Source organism: Pseudoliparis swirei, chromosome 17, assembly GCF_029220125.1.
Source record: "Pseudoliparis swirei isolate HS2019 ecotype Mariana Trench chromosome 17, NWPU_hadal_v1, whole genome shotgun sequence".
NCBI classification, from domain to species: Eukaryota; Metazoa; Chordata; class Actinopteri; order Perciformes; family Liparidae; genus Pseudoliparis; species Pseudoliparis swirei.
The window spans coordinates 20,665,179-20,689,514 of record NC_079404.1 but is presented as its reverse complement, the minus strand read 5'-3'; the positions used below and the strand labels follow the sequence as shown (position 1 = coordinate 20,689,514).

Genomic DNA, 24,336 nt, shown 5'->3' with positions numbered 1-24,336 from the left:
ATCTAGATACCTACTGAATTATAATTCACCATTATGATAAAGCAAATAACAGAAAATAACAAAGGATGATGACCACAATATACAGTAGTAGGCAGCCACGGTAATCTTTCTGAGTGAAAAGTTGCACAGTAAAAATAATATAAAAACTCTGAAACGTTAACACTCTAAAGATAAGGGACCATATGTTCACTAGCTTAGTGTTAAAATTTACTCTTTACGTGTTAAATTGACACTGCCAATTTTACTGTGTAGATGCCCATTTAGAACTAAACACAGCACCAGGACTGTATGTAAGTAGGCTACACAAGTATTTTCCATTTATTTACAGACATCATTTTCCATTTCCTTCCACTGAATACTTCTACAACTAAAAACGAGATACTTTACTTTTTTACCACACTATATTTGTCACCATACATCATTACATTGCAGATTAAGATTAGTATAACTAAATATAATGATGAAGATACAACTTTATTGATCCCTTGGTGAAATTCATAAGCTAAAAAACAACTTTAACAGCTGTAACATCAAAGTAATACACATATTAATCATTATTTAAAATGTATAACTTAATAATAAGGCTCCTTGTATATGTGTATAGTAAAGCGGGACTTTCACTACTTAACAGTGTCTTTGAGTATTAACACTGTGTTGTTGCGATGCGTCCACCACTGGTTGGGCTATACAAATAAACTGAATTGGTTAAAGTACAGTGATGTCATGTGATCAAAAAGGAGCAACGTCCATGATGACACAGGCTGCAGTCTATTGTGTAAAGTCTGTTTTAGTTTTAGGGCAGGCTCTGAGTCACGGATTGATTGGACAGGCCCACGTGGATGACGTCACTCGCTTTCGTGTCTGGTAGTCTGGTTTGTGTGCGCGCGCGTGCGTGTGTTTGTGTGTGTGGAGGGAGGGAGGGAGGGGGGGGGGGTGGACCCGGCCATACAAATGAACAACGTGTCAGTACCATGTCGATCGCACTTGGGGAAATCCTTTTAGTTCATTTGACCATCTTAACTGGCCTTTGCTGCTGTTTTCCTACCAATGTGAATCCCGAGGAGGACCCAAACATACCGCCGATCGCCAAGTACTTCACCACGAAAGGTAGGTATGAGGAAGTGAACCCGTATCTCATCGAGGACATACTCGCTGTAAACAGATCGATCCTGCAGCCTCCGTCTGCACAATGTCGCCAAATCCATCTGACCGCCATCATACGGCACGGCACGAGGTACCCGACCAGCAGAAACGTCAAGAAGATGCAGAAGCTCTACGAGGTGGTCAAGAGCAGCCCCCCGGGCACAGAGAGCTGGCTGCGCGAACTCCAGACCCAGTGGACCATGTGGTACACTGAGGACATGGACGGCCGACTGGTCCAGAAAGGTGTGAACGACCACAGGCACCTGGCCGTCAGGCTGTCAAAGCTGTTCCCCTCTCTGGTTTCTGAGGAGAAGCTCAGAGGTGGATTCATCAAATTCATCACCAGCTCCAAGCACAGGTGTGTCAACAGCACACTGTCCTTCAAGGCGGGACTGACCGAGCTGTGGGCGATTACAGGTATCACCGGCATCCGCTCCAATACATGCGATGATCTACCACGCGTGGACATTCTCAATGTAACCTGTCGCCTTGTCTCTACACCCAGATAGGGAGTTTGACCACGCAGTGGACGATGCTCTCATGAGGTTCTTTGACCAGTGCGCCAGGTTTGTGCAGGAAGTTGACAACAACCCCTCAGCTCTGTCAGAGGTGGACAAGTTCAGGCAGGGACCAGAGATGAGGAGGGTCACGGAGAAGATCGCAGACCGGCTCAAAGTCCCCTACAGTGACATCACAGATGGTCAGTGGCATAATTGATTTATAACTACACCATCATAATAACACATATTCCTTTACAAGTAAACGCCTTATAATTCAGGAAAGTAACTTCAGTTAAGTACTTCTGTGGGTTCCACCAAGTGTATGTACTTCAAGTATCCAAAGTAAAAGGTTGCATATCAACTATATGGTAATTTGATGAGACATCTTTATTTAGGAAGATGCAGCATGTGAGCACTAGACAGTCAAATAATAAAGAAGTAAGAACTTGATTTAGACACGGGCTACAATATTAAATGAAATGCACTTTCTCAAACTAATTTAAGTCATATTTAAGTAATCAAACACAAAAACTGTCACTCAATGAAGCTTGGACTTTTGGTGGCCTCAGTTGCCTGCTTTGCCTATTGTTGGTAATCCAGCTATGATGCCATATAATTCGAATTTATTTTATTGGACGTGTGATTGTGTGAATAGCATTTACTGTTTCCAATGTACTGTAATTGCTTAATCTTCAAAGTAACTACAGCTGTTACATATATATAGTAATGGGCTAAAAAAGTGGGGAGTAGCATAACATGTACACTCTTAGCCCGAGCTAGTTGACTTTACTAGAAATTCTTGTGGAAACCAATTGCCTCAAACCTATGAGGGGCCGTGAGGGACATTATTCAGAATACCCTCTCACACACAACTGAAATGCTCTCACACACACTACTGAAATGCTCTCACACACACACACTAGTGAAATGCTCTCACACACACTACTGAAATGCTCTCATACACACAAGTGAAATGCTCACACACACTACTGAAATGCTCTCATACACACTAGTGAAATGCTCTCACACACACTAGTGAAATGCTCTCACACACACTACTGAAATGTCTCACACAAGTGAAATGCTCTCACACACACTACTGAAATGCTCTCATACACACAAGTGAAATGCTCTCACACACACTAGTGAAATGCTCTCACACACACTACTGAAATGCTCTCATACACACAAGTGAAATGCTCTCACACACACTACTGAAATGCTCTCACACACACTACTGAAATGCTCTCACACACACTAGTGAAATGCTCTCACACACACTACTGAAATGCTCTCACACACACTACTGAAAACGATGCTCTCACACACACAGTGAAATGCTCTCACACACACTAGTGAAATGCTCTCACACACACACTGAAATGCTCTCACACACTCGTGAAATGCTCTCACACACACTAGTGAAATGCTCTCACACACACTACTGAAATGCTCTCATACACACTGCTGAAACGATATGCTCACACACACATGAAATGCTCTCACACACACTAGTGAAATGCTCTCACACACACATGTGAAATGCTCTACACACACTAGTGAAATGCTCTCACACACACTGGTGAAATGCTCTCACACACACTACTGAAATGCTCTCACACACTACTGAAAAATGTATGCTCACACACAACTGAAAATCTCTCACACATACTAGTGAAAAGCTCTCACACACACACATGATATGAAAAGCTCTCATACACACATATGAAAATTTCACTTGAAACGGAAGGCATTTCACTTGCAACGGAAAATATGCCCGTGCCAAAACCATATACACTGCTTTTAAAGTCCAACAGCATTGTTATCATTGCCAAATGTATTGTAATATCTACAAAGTAACACCAAATGTTTAGTATGCCAGCATTAAAAGCAGTTTATGGTAGGATTTGGGTATAAATAAATTATTTCATTTAAAATATGGATTTTTATTGAAAGATATTCATGTAATTTGCATGCAAAATAGGTCTACCCGAACCAGCGGACACAAAATTCAATCATGCAACACTTCAAAGTTGCCCAATGCCGCGGAAAACCATGACCTGGCAACACTGCACCTTCCGTTGCAAGTGAAATGCCTTCCGTTTCAAGTGAAATGCGTTTCATGAAATGTTTCATATGTGTGTTTGAGAGCTTTTCATATCATGTGTGTGTGTGAGAGATTTTCACTAGTATGTGTGAGAGATTTTCAGTTGTGTGTGAGAGCATTTCAGTGTGTGTGTGAGAGCATTTCAGTAGTGTGTGTGAGAGCATTTCACTAGTGTGTGTGAGAGCATTTCACTAGTGTGTGTGAGAGCATTTCAGTAGTGTGTGTGAGAGCATTTCACTAGTGTGTGTGAGAGCATTTCACTTGTGTGTATGAGAGCATTTCAGTAGTGTGTGTGAGAGCATTTCACTAGTGTGTGTGTGTGAGAGCATTTCAGTAGTGTGTGTGAGAGCATTTCAGTTGTGTGTGTGAGAGGGTATTCTGAATAATGTCCCTCACGGCCCCTCATACAAACCACTTAAGTTTTTACACATGGAAGAACTAAACGAGTTAAGTTGGGTTAACTTAAAAAAGTAAGTCCTGTAGTAGACATATCTAAGTCCACATTAGTAATCATTACTCAAAATCATTAGTTCAATTAAATTATTTCTTTTCTTTAGTCAAAGTTTAATTAAATAACTATGTTAAGTTAAACATACATACAAATATATAAACAAATCACTAATATAACATTAGTTATCGCTACTTAAGATCATTAGTTTGATTTAAGAAATGTCTTTACTTCTAATAAAATACACTATCTTATTTTAAGATTGTATTCATTGTTTCAAGAAAATTGTAGAGAAGAAAAGAAAAACAATAATGAATTGTGTATACCAATGGGATTTATGTTGTCAAAACATTGCACTGTAACAGTTTAAATGTTTTACTGAGTCAATACAAAAATTCGAAGAGGAGGTTACAAAACATTACACAGTAACATACAGACAGGCATTTAAATTCTTAATTTCAACTTGACTGGACAGAGGAACCGGGTTAAACATATCGAAACAGAATACTTATCTGCAGTCCCGAGCACACACTGTAAAAAACAAGTGGTGGAAAATTCATACTTATGCAACATAAACTTCAAGCAATTTTAAAATAAGTGCCTTAGAAATTAAACATTCTTTTAACTACAAACAGTCTTTGGTGAGAAATGAGGATTAAAACCATGTGCCACTGCAGAAATACAATCCTAACAATACACTAGCACTGGAATGTATATATTTGCACTCAGACAGGTAGAAAAAAGAGACACAGCAAAAACATTGTTAAATGGGAACACCTGGGAACACCTTACAGTGTGTGTGCTGCGCACGGCACTTATCCAACAGGCCCCTCCCCCCTTACAGAAACGTAACATACTAAGTTATCTCTGCTAAACATGATCAGTGCGCTGCACTTTTTCAACTGATTAGTGCAAACGACTAAATATATTTAGTAATGACACGTTGTTTGTCAAAACATGGAATTATAAGTAATCACCACTTAAAAGTTTAAGCTGAAATAAAATCGGGTTAACAGTGTACATACCCATCTAAAGTATACATATATCAAACCTTTACTTGAACATAGCATCAAGTAAATATACTATTTAGTTGAATTCCACCACTTGGTCCCTTATCTTTAGAGTGTTAAAGTAACATTGAACATGGTGTTAACATTTCAGAGTTAACGCAACTCTTGAAAGAGTTATTATTCTAAACTGAGAAGTGTTCACTTTGATGATCAATAGTGTTCACTTTTGATTAACACTTTTGATTATCAATAGTGTTAATCAAAGTGAACACTTCTCAGTGTAGAATAATAACTCTTACCAGAGTTGCGTTACCTTTGAAATGTTATCATTCTGTTCTGTGTTCTTTTCATTACATTACATTTAATTTAGCTGACACTTTTATCCAAAGCGACTTACAATCATGTGACATTCATACACCGTAGACACAGCTACAGGGAGCAACTCAGGGTTAAGAGTCTTGCTCAAGGATACATCGACTAGGACCGGGATTGAACACACACTGTAGAGGGACCATATGTTTACTGGCTTAGTATTAATGTACTCTTTAATTCTACTGTGCAGCTTTTCACTCGGTCGCGTTAACCCTCTGCATTTCGGTATTTAAAGACACAAAAACAGCTCGAGTGTAAGTTGAACCCAGTATAGAGTTAATCTAATGTGTTGCTTCTGCTGAAATATCAACATGTGATTTTCTAGAATTCAAACGATTAGATGAAATTCAATTTGAAAGGAGGAGGGAGGCGGAGCTTTCCAGAGTAACAGTGAGCGTTGTCATCAACACTGGGGTTTTACTCTCTAGTTGTAATAACTCTGACAGAGTCAATTCACTTTGACACTGTATATTTTACACAAACATGTTTAACTCTGAATATTTACACCAACACTGGGGGCTTTTTACTCTTGCTAGCGTTGTAATAACTCTGGAAGTCAATATATTTTAACACTGAATTGTTAACACTGGGGAATTTACTGTGTATTAGTCATTATTAGTAGAGGTAAAGTCATCAGTTATGAGGGAGGTAGTGCATATTTCACAGAGGGTATGTGTACACTAGATAGAGCTGTAGAGGATTTAAGCTCCACTAGATGGAGCTGGAGTCAATATTGACGTCTTTAATGCCGTTGAAGAAGTGCCACAGGCCTCAAAGCAATAACTTAGTGCTTTTGATTGTGTGTGTTGTCACAACTGCCCAGCCCGTCTGATTAAACTACGTATCTACATGTTATTATTGCAACCCTACGTATTTTTTGTTCATCATGTTTTTTTAGAGGACATCACTTATCACAGGTCTTTAAATGACTGCGTTCCATGCGCACTTTCACCACTAAACATTGTTTTCCAACCTCTCTCCTTCAGATATGGCCGAAGCTGCATTTTATTTGTGTGCTTACGAGCTTGCCATCAAGACTGTGAACTCCCCCTGGTGCCGGCTTTTTGATGAAGTTGACGCACAGGTACGGCCCTCCGCTACTTAAAGTGTGTCAATCATTACATGTTACAATCTTGCAGGTCAGATTGACAGTCGGAGGAGATGTTCCAGGGTCATGAACCTGTTCTTGTTACACCTAAATTACTCCGTGTCCTTTATCTCAATGGATTACACTGTCTGAAGTTTATTTATTAACGGGCCCTCTAATCATGTCAAATGTACCTATCACCATCGGTCTTGGACTCTCTGGTCCTGCGGGGATCAAGATTATCAAGTGTTTGTAATGCTTTATTTATTAGTTTGAACCCTCCCAAAAAAAGACTTTGACAAATTAACATCTGCTAGACACCCTATGTTATACATGTTGCATTACTTCTTCCTATTCAATATCTGTCTGTGAAGGAAGGAAACATTTGAAAGGACAAGTTAGTTGAACTTTGCATTACCTAACCCTTTTGTCAAACAAAAGCAGTCGATAATGGTTTTTCTGCATCTTCCCTCCCAAATTCATTCATCAAGAAACCTTGGCGGTATTCGTGTCACTAATAGAACATCATGTCTTGTGGAGTAACAAGACATAACACTGACAGATTGCAGTTTTATTTTGTCTTCCCTAAAACCCCACATATCTTTCTACTATCTGGCAACAGGTTGTGGAGTATGCAAATGACCTCAAGCAATACTGGAAAAGAGCTTATGGGTATGATATCAACAGCAAGTCGAGCTGCATTCTCTTCCATGATGCATTTAGTCGACTGGACAAAGCAGCCAGCGAGATCGAGTGAGTAAACCTCGTCCTTCAATACATACACATGTATCTCTCTGATACTCTGGGATTGTGTTCATATATAACAAATCCAATGAAAAAGACACAACAGTCCATCTCTCAATTCTCCCCCCCTCTCGCCTTCAGCTGTCAGCCCCAAGACCATTCATGACTACCGAAGGCTCTAAACTTACTGGGCACTTGATGGGATTTATTTTTTAGCTGTTTAATACAAATGTGTTGCTCTGGTGCAATGTTTCTAAAACTTTTTTCTGAAACCATCGGGAACCAACTCACACTAGGCTTTAATTGTAAATCGTGAGAGCGATTTATATCATTTACACATCACCTTATGCTTGGAGGTCTATGGTATGAACCATATTAAGCATTGGATACACAGATATTGCTTGTTAATGGGATTTGTTGTTGAGTTTCCTGAACTTGCACATATGTAAGTATATATATATATATATATAATATATATTAATATTTATATATATATATATATAATATTATATATTTATATATATATATTATATATATATATATATATATTTATTGACAGAGCTCATTTTGTTCGACCTGAAACTGATGATGTATATCCTGGATACCAGGGCTGGGCAGCAGGTGACCGAGGCTGTGACAGTCCAGGTCGGCCATGCCGAGACCCTCCTGCCGCTGCTCACCCTCCTGGGCTTCTTCAAGGACAGCGATGCCCTGACCTCCACCAACTACGCCACACAGGCCCAGCGCTCCTTCCGCACCAGCCACATGTTACCCTACGCAGCTAACCTCCTCTTGGTGCTGTACGACTGCGGCGGAGGCGACCTGAGACTGCAACCGCTGCTCAACGAGAAGCCCGTGACCTTCCCCGGGTTGACGAGCCGGTCGGCCTCCACGCCGCTCTATCAAGACGTCAAAGATCACTACAGGGAGCTGCTCCAAAGCTGTGACTTCGAGGCCGAGTGTCAGCTGAGTCCCGCTTAAGTCTCAGCAGACACACTTGATCCTGGAAAAGAGGCATCGCAGTGGCTTAATTTGTGTTTTATGGGTCTTCCGGCTAAGAAAAGGCAGATTTGGTGTCTCACAGCCAAGCAATTGTATTTCAAGTTCACCTGTACTGTTGCAGTATTACTTCAACTATATTGCTTATTTTTTTGCAACGTTTAATTCCAGAAATTAAAGAATTTATTTTTGCAGTGTACACATTTTGTATTGCCTCGAGAAGAGTCTCTTACTCTCGGTTTAAAGTAGCACGAGATTGTGTGGTCAGTTTGAATGATGATAGAATCGGTGCTGTTCACTATACATTACACATAACTTAGTCATTTTAAATTTCCAGTAAAATATGTTTAGCACTGAGCGGTGTCAGGCTTTTTTGGTGTCAGGCTACTCTGAAATTAGTTATATTTTGGTTTAATTCAACTTTATTTCCATTTTTATAAACAGCACAAAGTAACCGTTACAAGCACCATATAGTCTTTATGTGCCTTATACTTGGTAATAATTTCCAGAGACATGAAGATAATGTGGTAGAAATGTCATGTTACAAGTAAAAGTACTGCAATCAAAACTTTACTTAAAAGTAAAAAGTAATAGCATTCAAATACTCGCAAAGTATAAAAAAGTATATGCTGTTTTGAATTGTATACAGTGAGGCAGCTGGACAAAATGGGACCAATTTGATATTTCTTTGCTTTATCCGGTGGAGGTCAATTCATACAGATGCATCCCCATGTATTAGTAGCTCATACTTTATATTATTAATATGACTGCTATACTTAAACTGAAAACTGTAGTGGCGAAGAAAGTATGCAAGATACTTTAATAACACTCAAGCAAAGTACAAGTACCACCAGTATTGATGAACCTTTAATATTAGGGTCGATATCACTATAAAGTGCTTTTGGCGTCCTCATCAGAATCACTCAGTCATCCTGAAAATGTAATAGAATAATAAAACTCTGAGGTGCAAATGGCCAAACACTTACACACATATCAATACAATGATAAGTATTTCCATCATGTTATACTGTTATACACACACTGCTCTGCTAACAGAGTGTGTGATACATGTGAAATGATTCTAATTCCTCCAAAAAAGTATATATTGTCCATAACAAGTTATTTGATACAAACGAGTCATGTTGATACTTCATAGTAGGTTAACGTCGGCGGACTAACAGCAACGTCACTGGACCGAAATGTGACGTCATCGCGGTCGAGCGAATCTAATTTGCGTTAATCTATTATCGGCAACATTTCGACAACATGTGTGCTTTTGTAGTTCTGCTTCAACAATAGCCGTCGTGTTTTTAATTATATTATCATTGTATTGTTCATATTCTCCTTGTGGCTGAAATAGTGCGCGCGACACCCTGAAGTTGCTCTCCGCTCCCCGCTAGTCGTGATGAGTAACGCGTCCTCTCAAGTAACGTGAGAGACCAAAGCGAGTACAACTCCAAAAAGGGCCAACCTCTGTCCCACTTCTTCCTCCGGACGCTCGGCCCCGTCGTGTCATTTTGCCCGAGTATTGGCTGGAAGAATTCGGCACATTATGCAGATTGCTCGGCGTCGGCGGAGGAGGACTCGAGAGGCTGGACCAGCGGAATGCTACGTGTCTTGCAAGTAGTCTCCCCTTTTTTTTATTTTTTTTAAAGCCCTCTCCTCTCGTCCCTCTTCGATTCCCATATTCGCCGGAGTTTACAACTCGTCTCCCTCGTTATCCAGGCGCGTAACTGTGCGTGTGCGTGTGAAGAGAGGTCAGAAGTCCCGCGGCGTTGTACCGACCAGTCGCGCGAAAAAATGTCCGAGGTGAAAAAGCTTCGTACGGTGAGTGGATGGGGAGGCAAGCGGTGAGATAGTTGTTTTGTGTTTGCAACCTGTCATCATAGAGCAGCCCTGATTATGTGTGTCAAAAGTTATCTCTGTGCGCGCGCGTGTGTGTGTGGGTAAGCCGGTAACACTTGGGTAAGTATTCACCGCTAAGTGTCTTATTTATTATATTATTATAACACTCTCCTCGGAAACAGCAGTGGAGAGTAGTCTCATGAGTTCATAACTTCTCCCTTTCACAAAGCGACGACTTCACTCTGTGTGTGCGCGTGTGTGTGTGTGTAAGCCGGTAACACTTGGGTAAGTATTCACTGCTAAGTGTCTTATTTATTATATTATTATAACACTCTCCTGGGAAACAGCAGTGGAGAGTTCTAGTCTCATGAGTTCATAACTTTTCCCTTTCACAAAGCGACGACTTCACTCTGCGTGCGTGTGTGTGTGTGTGTGTGTGCGCGCGCGCGCGCGCCTCTTTACTGTAACCGAGGCTGCTGCCAGGTGTGATGGTCACCGTGAGTCTGAATAGGCCGGTTGTTGGAGTAACGGATCCGTGTCACTGTTGTTCCATTCATGGTGCAGCGAGGCGGAGAAAGAGGCCACTGTGACGCGGCGCGCCGCCGCCGCCGCACAGGAATGCCGCTCCCTCGGAGGACATGTGCGGAGAGACGACCTGAGAACGAGAACTGTCGGCTCACAAATATTCATTCCGTGTCTTTGCTTAGACACTTCTCAATCTGTGTTCACCATTGCAGCTGAGAAGACTCTGATTTTTAAAAAAAAGCATTATATTGAACCATCTGAGTCATTTTTGAACAACATATGAGACCAATACTATTATTATTAGTGTGTAAATTGGATATATTTTAGTTTTTAGACTGGACACAACGATCCATTCAGATATGTAAACATGGGCATTTTCTTTTATTTACTATTTTAAATTCTAAACTATTTGGGACGATGCCAATATTCATTAACGCTTTATTGATCCACGGTACTGTTTGCCAAAAGGCCCTTTTGTATATATGCCTCAGACCACGTCTTCTCTTAAATAGATATGCCTTGATGAAACCATTATTTGAATGGAGGTTAGAATAACTCTGTTTGTCCAAGTCGGTGGGTGGGTACATGCACAACTGTCATCTTATTTGTGTCCGATGAGATAATCAGATAAGTAAGTCAGAGCAGCGGGTTATATTTGGAGTGATATACAAAAAAAAATTACTCTCAATTCCCAGAGTGGTTATCGTTAACCCAGCAAATAGAGTATAACATGATATCGTGAATCTCCACTTCCTTGATTGAAACCCATCTTTGGGTTTTGACGTGTCGCGATCGTCGATTTCTCGTCCTGATTTGTGTGTCGAAGAACGCAGATTGTCAGATTGAGGCTGAAACTCTGCCAGGGGTCGAATAGCAACGTCCTTTATGTGCCATGGGATGGATGTGTAGGTCCGAGGGGAAAGCGGGCGCAGAGGGCGAACGTGAGGTGGCGCGAGCGCTGCCACATCACCGCTGGGCTGTGCACACTGCACACATTGTCCCGTCGGCCCTCTCCCCCTCCCTCAATGCCTCCCCTCATCCACCCCTCCCCTCTTGAAGTCAATACAGCTCCATTTATCCACGGCTCCTCTCTGTCGCTTTCAGCAGGACAAGTAAAACCAGTCATCTTATAACGCCAAACTGAGTGCAATGAATGTGTGATATATACGGGATATGACGAGTCTTGTTCGGCGTCAAATGTTGCGAGGCGAGGTGAAGATGCCTTGTTGCAACCAGTCCTCTCTCAGTTTGCTTTATTCTCCGCGTCATGTGTAATTCCTTCGGAATTTGCTTCGGCTCGCCTCCGTCTGACGATGCCTTCTTCTATTTCAGGATCTCAACAGGTCGACCAACGTGGTGTATCAGGCCCACCATGTCAGCCGCACCAAGAGGGGGCAGGTCGTGGGGACCAGGGGGGGCTTCAGGGGCTGCACCATATGGCTGACCGGTACATTTCTACAGTCTTTTAATGATGAACTAAAGGTCACGGGTCAGGGTTAAACTGATCGGAAATAGAGTCGTCACGCTGATGTCTCTCGTCGCATTTTCGATCTAGGTCTGTCGGGTGCCGGAAAGACGACCATCAGCTTTGCCCTGGAGGAGTTTCTCGTGTCCCACGCGATTCCCTGCTACTCGCTGGACGGAGACAACATTCGCCACGGCCTGAACAAGGACCTGGGCTTCTCCGCCGTAGACCGCGAGGAGAACATCCGCCGGATTGCAGAGGTGGCCAGGCTGTTCGCCGACGCTGGGCTGGTGTGCGTCACCAGTTTCATTTCACCTTTCAGCAAGGTCAGAACACATCAGCAGTTAAAGGCACGTGCTGCTGATTCTCATCTGGTCCGTACATACACTACCGTTCAAAAGTTTGGGGTCACCCAGACAATTTCGTGTCTTCCATGAAAATTCACTTTTATTTATCAAATGAATTGAAAATTTCATAGAACATATAGTCAAGACATTGACAAGGTTAGAAATAATGATTAATATTTGAAGTATTAATTTTGTTCTACAAACTTCAAGCTCAAAGGAAGGCCAGTTGTATAGCTTATATCACCAGCATAACTGTTTTCAGCTGTGCTAACATAATTGCACGGGTTTTCTAATCAGACATTAGTCTTCTAAGGCGATTAGCAAACACAATGTACCATTAGAACACTGGAGTGATAGTTGATGGAAATGGGCCTCTATACACCTATGGAGAGATTTCATTAGAAACCAGACGTTTCCACCTAGAATAGTCATTTACCACATTAACAATGTAGAGTGTGTATTTTTGATTAATGTTATCTTTATTGAAAAAACAGTGCTTTTCTTTGAAAAATAAAGACATTTCTAAGTGACCCCAAACTTTTGAACGGCAGTGTACATCCGAAGACGTCAAAGCCGTGACGAGAAACGCACTGCGCCGCATACACAACGCGCATTATTACGCTGTATCCTTCCACAGGATCGCGAAGAGGCGAGGAGGATCCACGCGAGCGCCGGCCTCCCGTTTTTCGAGGTGTTCATCCACGCCTCTCTCGAGGTGTGCGAGAGCAGGGACGTAAAAGGCCTTTACAAGAAGGCTCGCGCCGGAGAGATCAAAGGTCGGTGTGACGGCGCTCACCTGAGCCAAACGTCTCATCATGTTTTATGTGTGATACACGTGAAGCCAAGCTCACGCTGACTTTATTGTACGAATGGAAAATGAATGCTGGTTTTATGTTTTTTTTTTACATTTGTCGCCAGGTTTCACTGGTATCGACTCAAATTACGAGCGACCCGAAGCACCGGATCTTGTGCTGAAAACCGGAGAGCTCTCCGAGCACGAGTGCCTCCACCAGGTGTTGGAGCTGCTCAGGGAGCAGGTGGGTGTAACCACACATGTTGTATCTCACACAGTCTTTCATCGGTGTCAGTAACTTTACATGTATTTAAGGATTAATCTTTCTTCCCTGTGTACAAGCGAATATTAAAGCTCACAGGACACGGTTTAAGTAAATATTGGACAGTAGGTATTCAAACAGGCATTTTTTTTGTCACAAAGCAGAATCACTCTTAGCATGGATGGACTACAATAGCTTGCTTCCCTTAAACAAACATTAGTTTGAAAGGCAATTGAAATCGAGTGGTTCCGGGAGGATGTAGAACAGGATGAATTGTAAGTTAGCATGACAGTGGTTCATTCTCTCATCGAACCAAACATTCGTGGATTTTGAGATGAGGGAACCTGAAGAGCATTCACAACAAAAACTATCATCAAAAAAAGCACACGGAATAATCTTTCAAGCGAAAATGCGGGGGGAAAAAAGAAATGGTTCCATCTTGTCGAATGTCATGCTTTTCTTGGTCAAATATGACAGTAAATGTAATATCTTGTCATATAAATATCTTTTTTTATAAAACAAGCAATCTGAAGAAGTCACTGTGTGTTGAAAAGGATGGGAAGGTTGTGACAAATGATTTTAAACTTTCTTTAAATAATGTCTTCCCACCAAACGATTCATTGATAAGTCGGGGAAATAATCGTTAGCTGCAGACCTCCTTTTTTTGGTTTTCAAGGGAATTATTTCTAAAACAATTCTTGAGAGTTATAAATGTGATTAAAAACGTATTTATATGGAAGATGTATGTGGTAGTATATATAAATATATATATTTTTTAATTTTATTTGTTTTTTTCTCTCTTTATTTTATATCAATTTTCTGATTTATTTTGATTTTAATTCAGGATAGGAATTTATAAGCATTTTTTGCTTCTTCCTATACCTTTTCAGTTTTTCTCTTTTGTATATTATATAGAATAATATTGTATTGTATTTGATTTGATTGACTGAATAAAATACACAAACAAACAACAAACAAACCTCCAACCGCAACTCCATGATAATAATATTCTCTTTTCTCCTCGCATATAGAACATTGTACCAAGCGAGATCATGGAGGAGGTGAATGAACTGTTTGTTACGGAGAACAAGCTGAATCTTGCTGTGGCGGACGCAAAAACGCTTCCCACCATCAGCATCACCAAGGTAACCGTCGTTCGAGCAGACAGGGTTCTTTTTTATTAAAAGCAAATAGACAACAGGTCAATACTGGAAATTGGCAGAGTGCTGCTCATGATTAGCCCGCAAACATTCCCCACTGTTTGGACCCTGTGAACTACTGGTCTGCTCTAACTTCCCTGCTTACTAATATAGACAAAAAATGCCTATAGCACACAGCAGTGTGGATATTAAGACATATATATATACACTACCGTTCAAAAGTTTGGGGTCACTTAGAAATGTCTTTATTTTTCAAAGAAAAGCACTGTTTTTTCAATAAAGATAACATTAATCAAAAATACACACGATACATTGTTAATGTGGTAAATGACTATTCTAGGTGGAAACGTCTGGTTTCTAATGAAATATCTCCATAGGTGTATAGAGGCCCATTTCCATCAACTATCACTCCAGTGTTCTAATGGTACATTGTGTTTGCTCATCGCCTTAGAAGACTAATGTCTGATTAGAAAACCCTTGTGCAATTATGTTAGCACAGCTGAAAACAGTTATGCTGGTGATATAAGCTATACAACTGGCCTTCCTTTGAGCTTGAAGTTTGTAGAACAAAATTAATACTTCAAATAGTAATCATTATTTCAAACCTTGTCATTGTCTTGACTATATTTTCTATTCAATTTTCAATTCATTTGAAAAATAAAAGTGAGTTTTCATGGAAGAGACGAAATTGTCTGGGTGACCCCAAACTTTTGAACGGTAGTGTATATCATATATAGCATTTCAGTCTTGAAGTGAACTGTCTTTCCTATTGCATCTACTTCTAAATGGACTTAGTCAATAGTTATCTCACTCTTTATTTATGTACTTAAAATAAGAAGGAAAGAAAACACTCACACTTCCAATCACCCAACCGAGGGTGTGTAATGAACATCTTTTTACCACGTTGTCCGAGGAGGTGATGCTATGATAATATATGCATCAGCAGCAATGTCTCATTCAATGACGCTTTCGGATGAAAAAGTAACTCTTAACTAGTGTTGTTACGAGATGTGCCGACGCTTCGAAGCGTGTGTCGAGTAATGGAGGGGGCGTTTCCTCGAAGCGCGTATCGAGGCTTGCTTCATTTAGGGGAGGAGCCAAAAATGATGACGTCCGAAGCCTCGCTGCCCGGCTGTACCACGTGACTGCATCGGGAAGTGGTTCAGATATTGCCGGGAGGTTTGACAGCAATATAAACCCCTCAGGCTCCATTCAACATGTGGGTTGTTGGTTGAGAGTTTGGAGAGTTTAGAGAGAGAGAGAGTGATAGTTAGGAGAGTGAGGAGAGAAGGATATTGATAAGATGGAACTGTTGAGAAACTGTTATTTCTGAATAAAAATGAAGACAATGTCCCCTGTCCTGTACATCACTGTCCAAGTTACACACGCATATTCAGTCCCCTCTTCCTAGTTACACACACACACGTTCACTGTCCTCTGCCTGCTTAAGCCCATGCCATTTTCCTAAAGTGACATAATAACATTATTACACAACCTGCCATATCATATGATACTACCATTTTGGGAACATTTACACACACAGAATACATTTTTTTTTAAAATTATTATGCACATATGTGATAATGTATGTACAGAAATGATTTGGTCATACATTTTTGTAATTCATAGTCATTCCCAACAGCCATAACAGACACACAAATTCAATGCATCACATTATGTGGTTTAGATACAGCTGCCTGTGATTATACACTTGGCCAGTAGGTGGTTTCATGAGCACATGAAGCTTCGAGAAATGAACCCTTTCTCGAACCAATTGGCTGAAGTGGTTCGATGCCTCATGAGGCTTCATCTCACCATCACTACCTTAACCATCCGGTATTCTTACTTCCATAACAATTCTTTCTTCCTTCGAGTGCATTGACAGACTTGTTGATTCAGGCCAGAATATTAACATCTACGGTGCACTGATCGTGTAACAGTTTAGCTCCACGCCTTCCTTTTTGTAATAGTTGTTTTCATCCTGCTTCCCATCTCGTCAATCCAACTCCCCTCACCTGCCTCTGATCACCTCGTTAGTCCCTCATTCCCTTCACCTGGTCTTCATGCCCATCTCACCTGTTGCCCATTCCCTCGTTAGTCCCTGTCTATTTAGCTCCCTCACTTCCACTTGTCCTCTGCCAGATTGTTTTGTATTTTCGTGTCAAGTTCTCCAGCATTATTAGAGTATATTCCTGACCTGCCTGTTTTGACCCTGCCTGCCTGCCCTGACCTCTGATTCTCTGCCCCGCCCCTTTTTGGAATTGTTTGCTTCTTCGACTGATCTCCTGGTTTTCACCCAGCCTGTTTCCAACCAAAGACAGTAATCTTTGTGACTCCTGTCTGAGTCGTGCTTTTGGGTCCGCTCTAATAGCGTCGCGACAGATCGGTGCAGTTCAGTCCAGGGGTTAAAGGGTTAAATGTCTTTTGCGCTGTTTAAAATGAGAAGTTATTCCCTGTCCACAGTTGGATCTACAGTGGGTGCAGGTCTTGTCGGAAGGCTGGGCCAGCCCTCTGAAGGGCTTCATGAGGGAGAGAGAGTTCCTGCAGGTCTTACACTTTGGAAACCTGCTGGACGGTAAGCAATGGTTGCACATATTAACTATATGTAGAACACGACAGGCAGTCCCATCACATTGTGTCCCCACCACATTGGGCTACCAGGCTAACCCAAGCAGTGTATCATCTACCCATTAGCACATTAAAAAAAGATGTAAAATACATATATTGCATATAACCTGTGATTATACCTACTGACCTGTCAATATTAAGCCTACATACAACTACCACTTGGAGTGGCAGACGCTGGACATTTCAACCATTTATCCATCTCCTTAGGCATTTATTTCAACTGTTAATCAATTATTTTTGGGGATCTTTTCCCACAATTCAGTCAATCATTTTAACCAGTTATCAGAAGTGTTTCGTCATTACTTTGTGGTCCTGTTTCAAAGAACGGCACCGAGGACGGTAAATAGTTCCTTTTCCAACAAGTTTCCGGTTTACAAAGACGGCTTCTCAGATGGTGCTGTGTAACAAGACCACCGGGTCAGGCCGGTTAAGAAGTATCCCTGGTGGGGTGCTTTAAGTGCTCATGCACCAACCATACATCTGGGTTGTCTTGAGCATGCAGTTATTTGAATTTGTTTTATTGTGGAGTACAACAGTTCTGGAATGAAAAGGAGGAAACCAGTACATGAATACGTTGCTTAGTGACACCTCCAGTGGAAAAACTCATTTGTGCAGGAAGCTAGTGAAGCAGTATTAAAACACTACAAACTAGAATGGGCACCCGGTAGAGCGCATACCTTCGCATATCACAAGATTGGGCATTGAATTATGAACATGTTGGCATTAGTTGCATGCCAATTGGATAAAAGTTGACCGTGCTATGGTAAAAAGAAGATGTTGACCTTGACCTTTGACCCGATTGATCCCAAAATCTAATCAAATGGTCCCCGGATAATAACCAATCATCTCACCAAATTTCATGCGATTCGGTTTCCTACTTTTAGAGTTATGCGAGCAGCACGCATACAAATAAATAAATACACGGCGATCAAAACACAACCTTCCGCATTTTCAATGCGAAGGTAATGACATTTTCTCGGGTCCACTGGTTGACATCACTGCACCCTCTTCCATCCCAGGCGGGGCCATCAACATGTCGGTTCCCATCGTCCTGCCTGTCAGCGGCGAGGTCAAGCAGAAGCTGGACGGCTGTGCGGCCGTGGCTCTGGAGTTCCAGGGTTCGCGCGTGGCTATTCTCAGGAACCCGGAATTCTACCAGCATCGCAAGGAGGAACGCTGTGCCAGGCAGTGGGGCACCACCTGTCCACAGCACCCTTATATTAAGGTGATAAGCCATTCATCACGTCTTCGACAGGCACAGTTAAAAGTGTAATGTCTGTCACATGATTCCACCGCGAAAAGCCTAAGATCCTTAAATGAACCGGTGTTTACTTTCACTCTGTCGATTATTTACCTACATTTCGTGGAAAAGCAAATCATCAATAAAGGCCCAGAACCTAAATAAATAATTACATTTTGAAGCTCATCTTTTTGCTTTGATGTGAAGACGACGCGTACATGTTTGAATCCTCCAATATAATTATGCTCATCGCCTTCCCCAGATGGTTATGGAGGGAGGTAATTGGCTGGTAGGCGGTGACCTAGAGGTGCTGGAGCGAATCAAATGGGACGACGGACTTGACCAGTACCGCCTTACTCCACGGGAGCTCAAGCAGAAGTTCAAAGACATTAAAGCAGGTTTGAAAAACTTGTAGTTCCTCAATCGCAAAACTCCCGTAACAATCAGGCGGCACACGATGGCATCCTTTTTAAATACTATTACGGCGATAAAATATCCATCGCAGCTGGTACAAACGTAATAGACGTAAACACGTGAGCAATGTATTTAGCAGTGCACCGTTTGTCTTTCAGAAGAACTTGACAAAGGACCAGATGAAAAAATAAAATGGTAAATGTAAAGCTGCATGGGGGTGTTTGTGCTCTGTGTTCAATGATCGATGGAGACGTGCAGGATGAAAAGAAAAAGAACAGAGGAATGCCATCACCTGTTTTTACTCTCGCTCGCTCACTTTGATTTGAATGCCGCGTTCAGGATTGTGTTTACCTGCAACACGATGCCGTATGTATTGTGTTACGTCCCGTTTGTCAGTATCCTTCGCTGCTTCCCTGAGTTGTGTTACCGGTCCAAGCATGGTGTGATGTGCGCTTCACAGATTTCTTTTTGTTAACAAACCTCGTGAAAACCAAAAATCCATTATTCCATCTGTCGATAATTTGTTTGTGGCTCTCCAGCTCCAGTCTGTTTCTTCCTGCTGAAGAACTAAACCTTTTGAAAAAAAAGTTTAGAAGTATATACTCACTTTTTAAAAAAAAGAGGCAAAATCCTTCTCCTGAATTAGACAATCATTATTCACACAGAGGGATGTAGTTTGTTTTGGATTCATTTCAGTATTTAGGATGTTATATTTGGAATCGACACTAAACAAACAACACGGCTTCTGTTGATGCCAGCCAGCGCAACATGTACAGGACTGTCTCAGAAAATTAGAATATTGTGTTGAAGTTCTTTATTTTCTGTAATGCAATTCAAAAAACAAAAATGTCATGCATTCTGGATTCATTACAAATCAACTGAAATATTGCAAGCCTTTTATTCTTTTAATATTGCTGATAATGGCTTACAGCTTAAGAAAACTCAAATATCCTATCTCTAAATATTAGAATATCATGAAAAAGTATACTAGTAGGGTATTAAACAAATCACTTGAATTGTCTAATTAACTCGAAACACCTGCAAGGGTTTCCTGAGCCTTGACAAACACTCAGCTGTTATAAATCTTTTTTTTTACTTGGTCTGAGGAAATATTAAAATTTTATGAGATAGGATTTTAGAGTTTTCTTAAGCTGTAAGCCATAATCAGCAATATTAAAAGAATAAAAGGCTTGCAATATTTCAGTTGATTTGTAATGAATCCAGAATGCATGACATTTTTTTTTTTTAATTGCATTACAGAAAATAAAGAACTTTATCACAATATTCTAATTTTCTGAGACAGTCCTGTATGCTATTGCTGCACTAGCAAATACCTGATAATACATTGTTGATTTTGGTCTTTTTGTGGAGTTTGTTGACGATTAGAAAAAATAGATATCTATATACACTACCGTTCAAAAGTTTGGGGTCACTTAGAAATGTCTTTATTTTTCAAAGAAAAGCACTGTTTTTTCAATAAAGATAACATTAATCAAAAATACACACTATACATTGTTAATGTGGTAAATGACTATTCTAGGTGGAAGTGTCTGGTTTCAAATGAAATATCTCCATAGGGGTATAGAGGCCCATTTCCATCAACTATCACTCCAGTGTTCTAATGGTACATTGTGTTTGCTAATCGCCTGAGAAAACTAATATCTGATTTGAAAACCCTTGTGAAATTATGTTAGCACAGCTGAAAACAGTTATGCTGGTGATATAAGCTATACAACTGGCCTTCCTTTGAGCTTGAAGTTTGAAGAACAAAATTAATACTTCAAATATTAATCATTATTTCTAACCTTGTCAATGTCTTGACTATATGTTCTATGAAATGTTCAATTCATTTGATAAACAAAAGTGAGTTTTCATGGAAGACACAAAATTGTCTGGGTGACCCCAAACTTTTGAACGGTAGTGTATGTATATATACTTTTTTCTCTGAAGATTTTATGAAACAAAGATCTGTGAATGATATGTTTAGCATGTTTTACTGTGACAGCTCCTAAAATGCACAATATTCTTCACATATTTTGGACTGCACCGACATGGATCTCGCGGCTGTTATACCGTTCTACTGTGACGCTGCTTGCGCCGATCGCGACGTGAATTTCATGTTGTGCTCCTCCTCGCGGTCCCCTTTAGATGCGGTGTTTGCGTTCCAGTTGCGTAACCCGGTCCACAACGGCCACGCCCTCCTGATGCAGGACACCAAGCGGCGTCTGCTGGAGCGAGGCTACAAGAATCCGGTCCTCCTGCTGCACCCCCTCGGCGGCTGGACCAAAGACGACGACGTGCCCCTGGACTGGCGGATGAAGCAGCACGCCGCTGTCCTGGAAGAGGGCATCCTGGACCCGGCGAGCACCATCGTTGCCATCTTCCCCTCTCCTATGATGTACGCCGGACCCACAGAGGTAAGAAGTAGCGGTGGCTTCTGGCTTAGTCGGCGGGTTTCTATCAGTCAGGCTTTCCTACTGTTGAACCATTCCCCTCATTATTTACACTACCGTTCAAAAGTTTGGGGTCACTTAGAAATGTCTTTATTTTTCAAATAAAAGCACTGCTTTTTCAATAAAGATAACATTAATCAAAAATACACACTATACATTGTTAATGTGGTAAATGACTATTCTAGGTGGAAACGTCTGGTTTCTAATGAAATATCTCCATAGGTGTATAGAGGCCCATTTCCATCAACGATCACTCCAGTGTTCTAATGGTACATTGTGTTTGCTAATCGCCTTAGAAGACTAATATCTGATTAGAAAACCCTTGTGCAATTATGCTAGCACAGCTGAAAACAGTTATGCTGGTGATATAAGCTGTACAACTGGCCTTCCTTTGAGCTTGAAGTTTGAAGAACAAAATTAATACTTCAAATATTAATCATCATTTCTAACCTTGTCAATGTCTTGACTATATGTTCTATTCAATTTTCAATTCATTTGATAAATAAAAGTGATTTTTCATGGAAGACACGAAATTGTCTGGATGACCCCAAACTTTTGAACGGTAGTGTATGTGTGATTGAATATCAACGTGCGTTTCTTCCAATGGCTCTCCAGGTCCAGTGGCACTGTAGAGCCAGAATGATCGCCGGAGCGAACTTCTACATCGTCGGCAGGGACCCTGCAGGCATGCCTCACCCGGAGACGAAGCAGGACCTGTATGAGCCCACCCACGGAAGCAAGGTGCTCACCATGGCCCCGGGCCTCACCTCTGTGGAGATCATCCCCTTCAGGGTCGCTGCCTACAACAAGACCAAGAGGGCCATGGACTTCTATGACAAAGAGCGGTGAGTGAAGAAGAAAAAAATGGACATTTCCGGATTTTTTCTTATATGTTTTCGACTACACATTATTTATTTGTTGTAATTGCTTTTTTAAATATATAACTTGGAATCTACTGACATGGTTGTCCTTGTGTAATAGAACCGGAGCGAACTGAAGCGACCTTTTTTCAGATTGGGGAAATCTGATTTGTAGGCCCAAATCTTTCAAGGCAAAACATGATTTTTATGGAAATGTAAACCATCTGTGACCCAGATATGTATCTCGTTGTTACTGCAAGAAGATTGTATTGTACCTCTTTAGACAACTCCCTAAACTATGACAACGTAAATTATGAGGCTCACTCCTTTTTTTAAAAATGCATTTCCACCTTTCGGTGCAGGTGTAATTATGATCTCATCATATAATCTGTAACTATCAGAGTTCGTACGGTCGTGGAAAAGTCATGGAATTTTAAAATGGTCATTTCCAGGCCTGTAAAAGTCATGAAAAAAACTAAAATCATAAAAGGTTTGGAAAAGTCATGGAAATCTGTTATAATCTCATGTTAATTTACGCCGAGTTTGAAATAATTAATATGTTTTTTAAAGAAAGACGCTCAAAATATAAGCCGGCGTACGCTCTCATTACGCAACATTTTCTACATTTTTCATGTTTATACCGAGATTTCAGTTTGGTCATGGAAATTTGGTTTAAAGTCATGGAAAAGTCATAGAAAAGTCATGGAAAAGTTGTGGAAATCCATTGGTCAAAATGTGTAAGAACCCTGAACTATTATATAACAACATTTCTCCTTCCCCACTCTCTCAGACATGCTGAGTTTGAGTTTATCTCTGGAACCAAGATGAGGAGCATGGCTCGGAGCGGAGAAAACCCTCCAGATGGTTTCATGGCCCCCAAGGCCTGGAAGGTTTTGGTGGATTACTACACCTCTCTGCAGAAGGACAAGTAATCCACAGAGCGCTCAGCTCACCAGGGAAAACCATCGGTTCTTAAAGGAGGGTACAAATGCAATTATCCCTACAGGAGTATTTAGGTGTATTCTTATTTTATCTTATCCAAAAATACATATTTAGATTGCAATCAATAATCAGTCTTTGCTAGAAATAATCAGTCACGGTGGGGAGTGTTTCTTCACTATATAGAAATCACTTGTCTTTAACAGATATAGCATTACATTTTACATTCCTGTAAAACGTATAAATCTGTTTGTAAATGCATATTAATTTAAGAGGTGTATTTGAATACATTAAAGGTAGATTAAGATTATTATTATTTAATTTTTTTTTTTAAATTTAGGAGCACATTTAAAGACCGGGAAATCATTTGTGATATTTACATGAAATAGCTGAGGGATGCGTGGCATAAAAATAAAATAAATCACTTTTTATAACATTTTATTGCAATCATATCACTGCCTGTTGAGTCAAGTATGAGATGAAAGAAATCTGGCCTATGGTTGTTCATTAACTCAGCCTGTTAATGTTTCATATTATTATGAAATGCAACTTAAGGTGTTTAATAATGTGAAAGTGCCTTTCTCGCAAATGTTAACATTATAAAATAGAAATTGTTCATATGTCTTGTGGGCGCCCTGAAATGTCAGGGATTTGTGTGATTTCATGAAGTGCAATTATGTAATAAAGACCTGCAGTCTTAGGATGTTAAATGCAGTAATAAAGATGCTTCTTTGTTATGATGTATCTCTGGTGAATGTTTGATCATGATACATTGTAAACTTTCATCTAAACAAGATACCTTTTCATGTAATGGATTCAATTGCGTCTCTATTCCCTTATGATGACTGCCTGTTGTGATTTCTCTTCGTGATGCATTGTTTTGCAACATGTCTGTACAAGGTGCATACCTATCAATTGAAGGTTAAAGGTTTAAGTCGAGAACAGTGTGGCATTTTGGGGGAGCAAAGCCAAAAGTGCAGTGCTGCCCCCTGCTG

At 40.7% G+C, this 24,336-nt stretch overlaps 2 protein-coding genes across 2 annotated transcripts; both read left to right on the top strand.

Moving 5' to 3' along the window:
• The first annotated feature begins 965 nt into the window (after positions 1 to 965).
• On the top strand, positions 966 to 8,609 carry minpp1a (multiple inositol-polyphosphate phosphatase 1a). Its single transcript, XM_056435574.1, has 5 exons — positions 966 to 1,560; positions 1,649 to 1,843; positions 6,567 to 6,664; positions 7,290 to 7,420; positions 8,020 to 8,609. Exons 1-5 carry the CDS (start codon positions 972 to 974, stop codon positions 8,390 to 8,392), a joined length of 1,386 nt encoding a protein of 461 aa, XP_056291549.1. The 5' UTR covers positions 966 to 971; the 3' UTR covers positions 8,393 to 8,609.
• Positions 8,610 to 9,905: 1,296 nt separating this feature from the next.
• LOC130207112 (bifunctional 3'-phosphoadenosine 5'-phosphosulfate synthase 2-like) lies at positions 9,906 to 24,078 on the top strand. Its single transcript, XM_056435561.1, has 12 exons — positions 9,906 to 10,237; positions 12,113 to 12,227; positions 12,336 to 12,571; positions 13,230 to 13,368; positions 13,511 to 13,629; positions 14,679 to 14,792; positions 17,271 to 17,382; positions 18,455 to 18,660; positions 18,938 to 19,073; positions 21,238 to 21,506; positions 22,158 to 22,387; positions 23,193 to 24,078. The coding sequence occupies exons 1-12, from the start codon at positions 10,211 to 10,213 to the stop codon at positions 23,332 to 23,334; spliced, it is 1,845 nt and encodes a 614-aa protein (XP_056291536.1). The 5' UTR covers positions 9,906 to 10,210; the 3' UTR covers positions 23,335 to 24,078.
• The last annotated feature ends 258 nt before the right edge of the window (positions 24,079 to 24,336 follow it).

Bases quoted from the DNA above. Each gene is read 5' to 3' on its own strand.
- minpp1a (XM_056435574.1), top strand. From the start codon at position 972: ATGTCGATCGCACTTGGGGAAATCCTTTTAGTTCATTTGACCATCTTA. The intron at 1,844-6,566 runs GTCAGTGGCATA...TCTCTCCTTCAG, and splicing joins CTACAGTGACATCACAGATG to ATATGGCCGAAGCTGCATTT. The intron at 6,665-7,289 runs GTACGGCCCTCC...ATCTGGCAACAG, and splicing joins TTGATGAAGTTGACGCACAG to GTTGTGGAGTATGCAAATGA.
- LOC130207112 (XM_056435561.1), top strand. From the start codon at position 10,211: ATGTCCGAGGTGAAAAAGCTTCGTACG. The intron at 13,630-14,678 runs GTGGGTGTAACC...CCTCGCATATAG, and splicing joins TGGAGCTGCTCAGGGAGCAG to AACATTGTACCAAGCGAGAT. The intron at 18,661-18,937 runs GTGATAAGCCAT...CGCCTTCCCCAG, and splicing joins CACAGCACCCTTATATTAAG to ATGGTTATGGAGGGAGGTAA.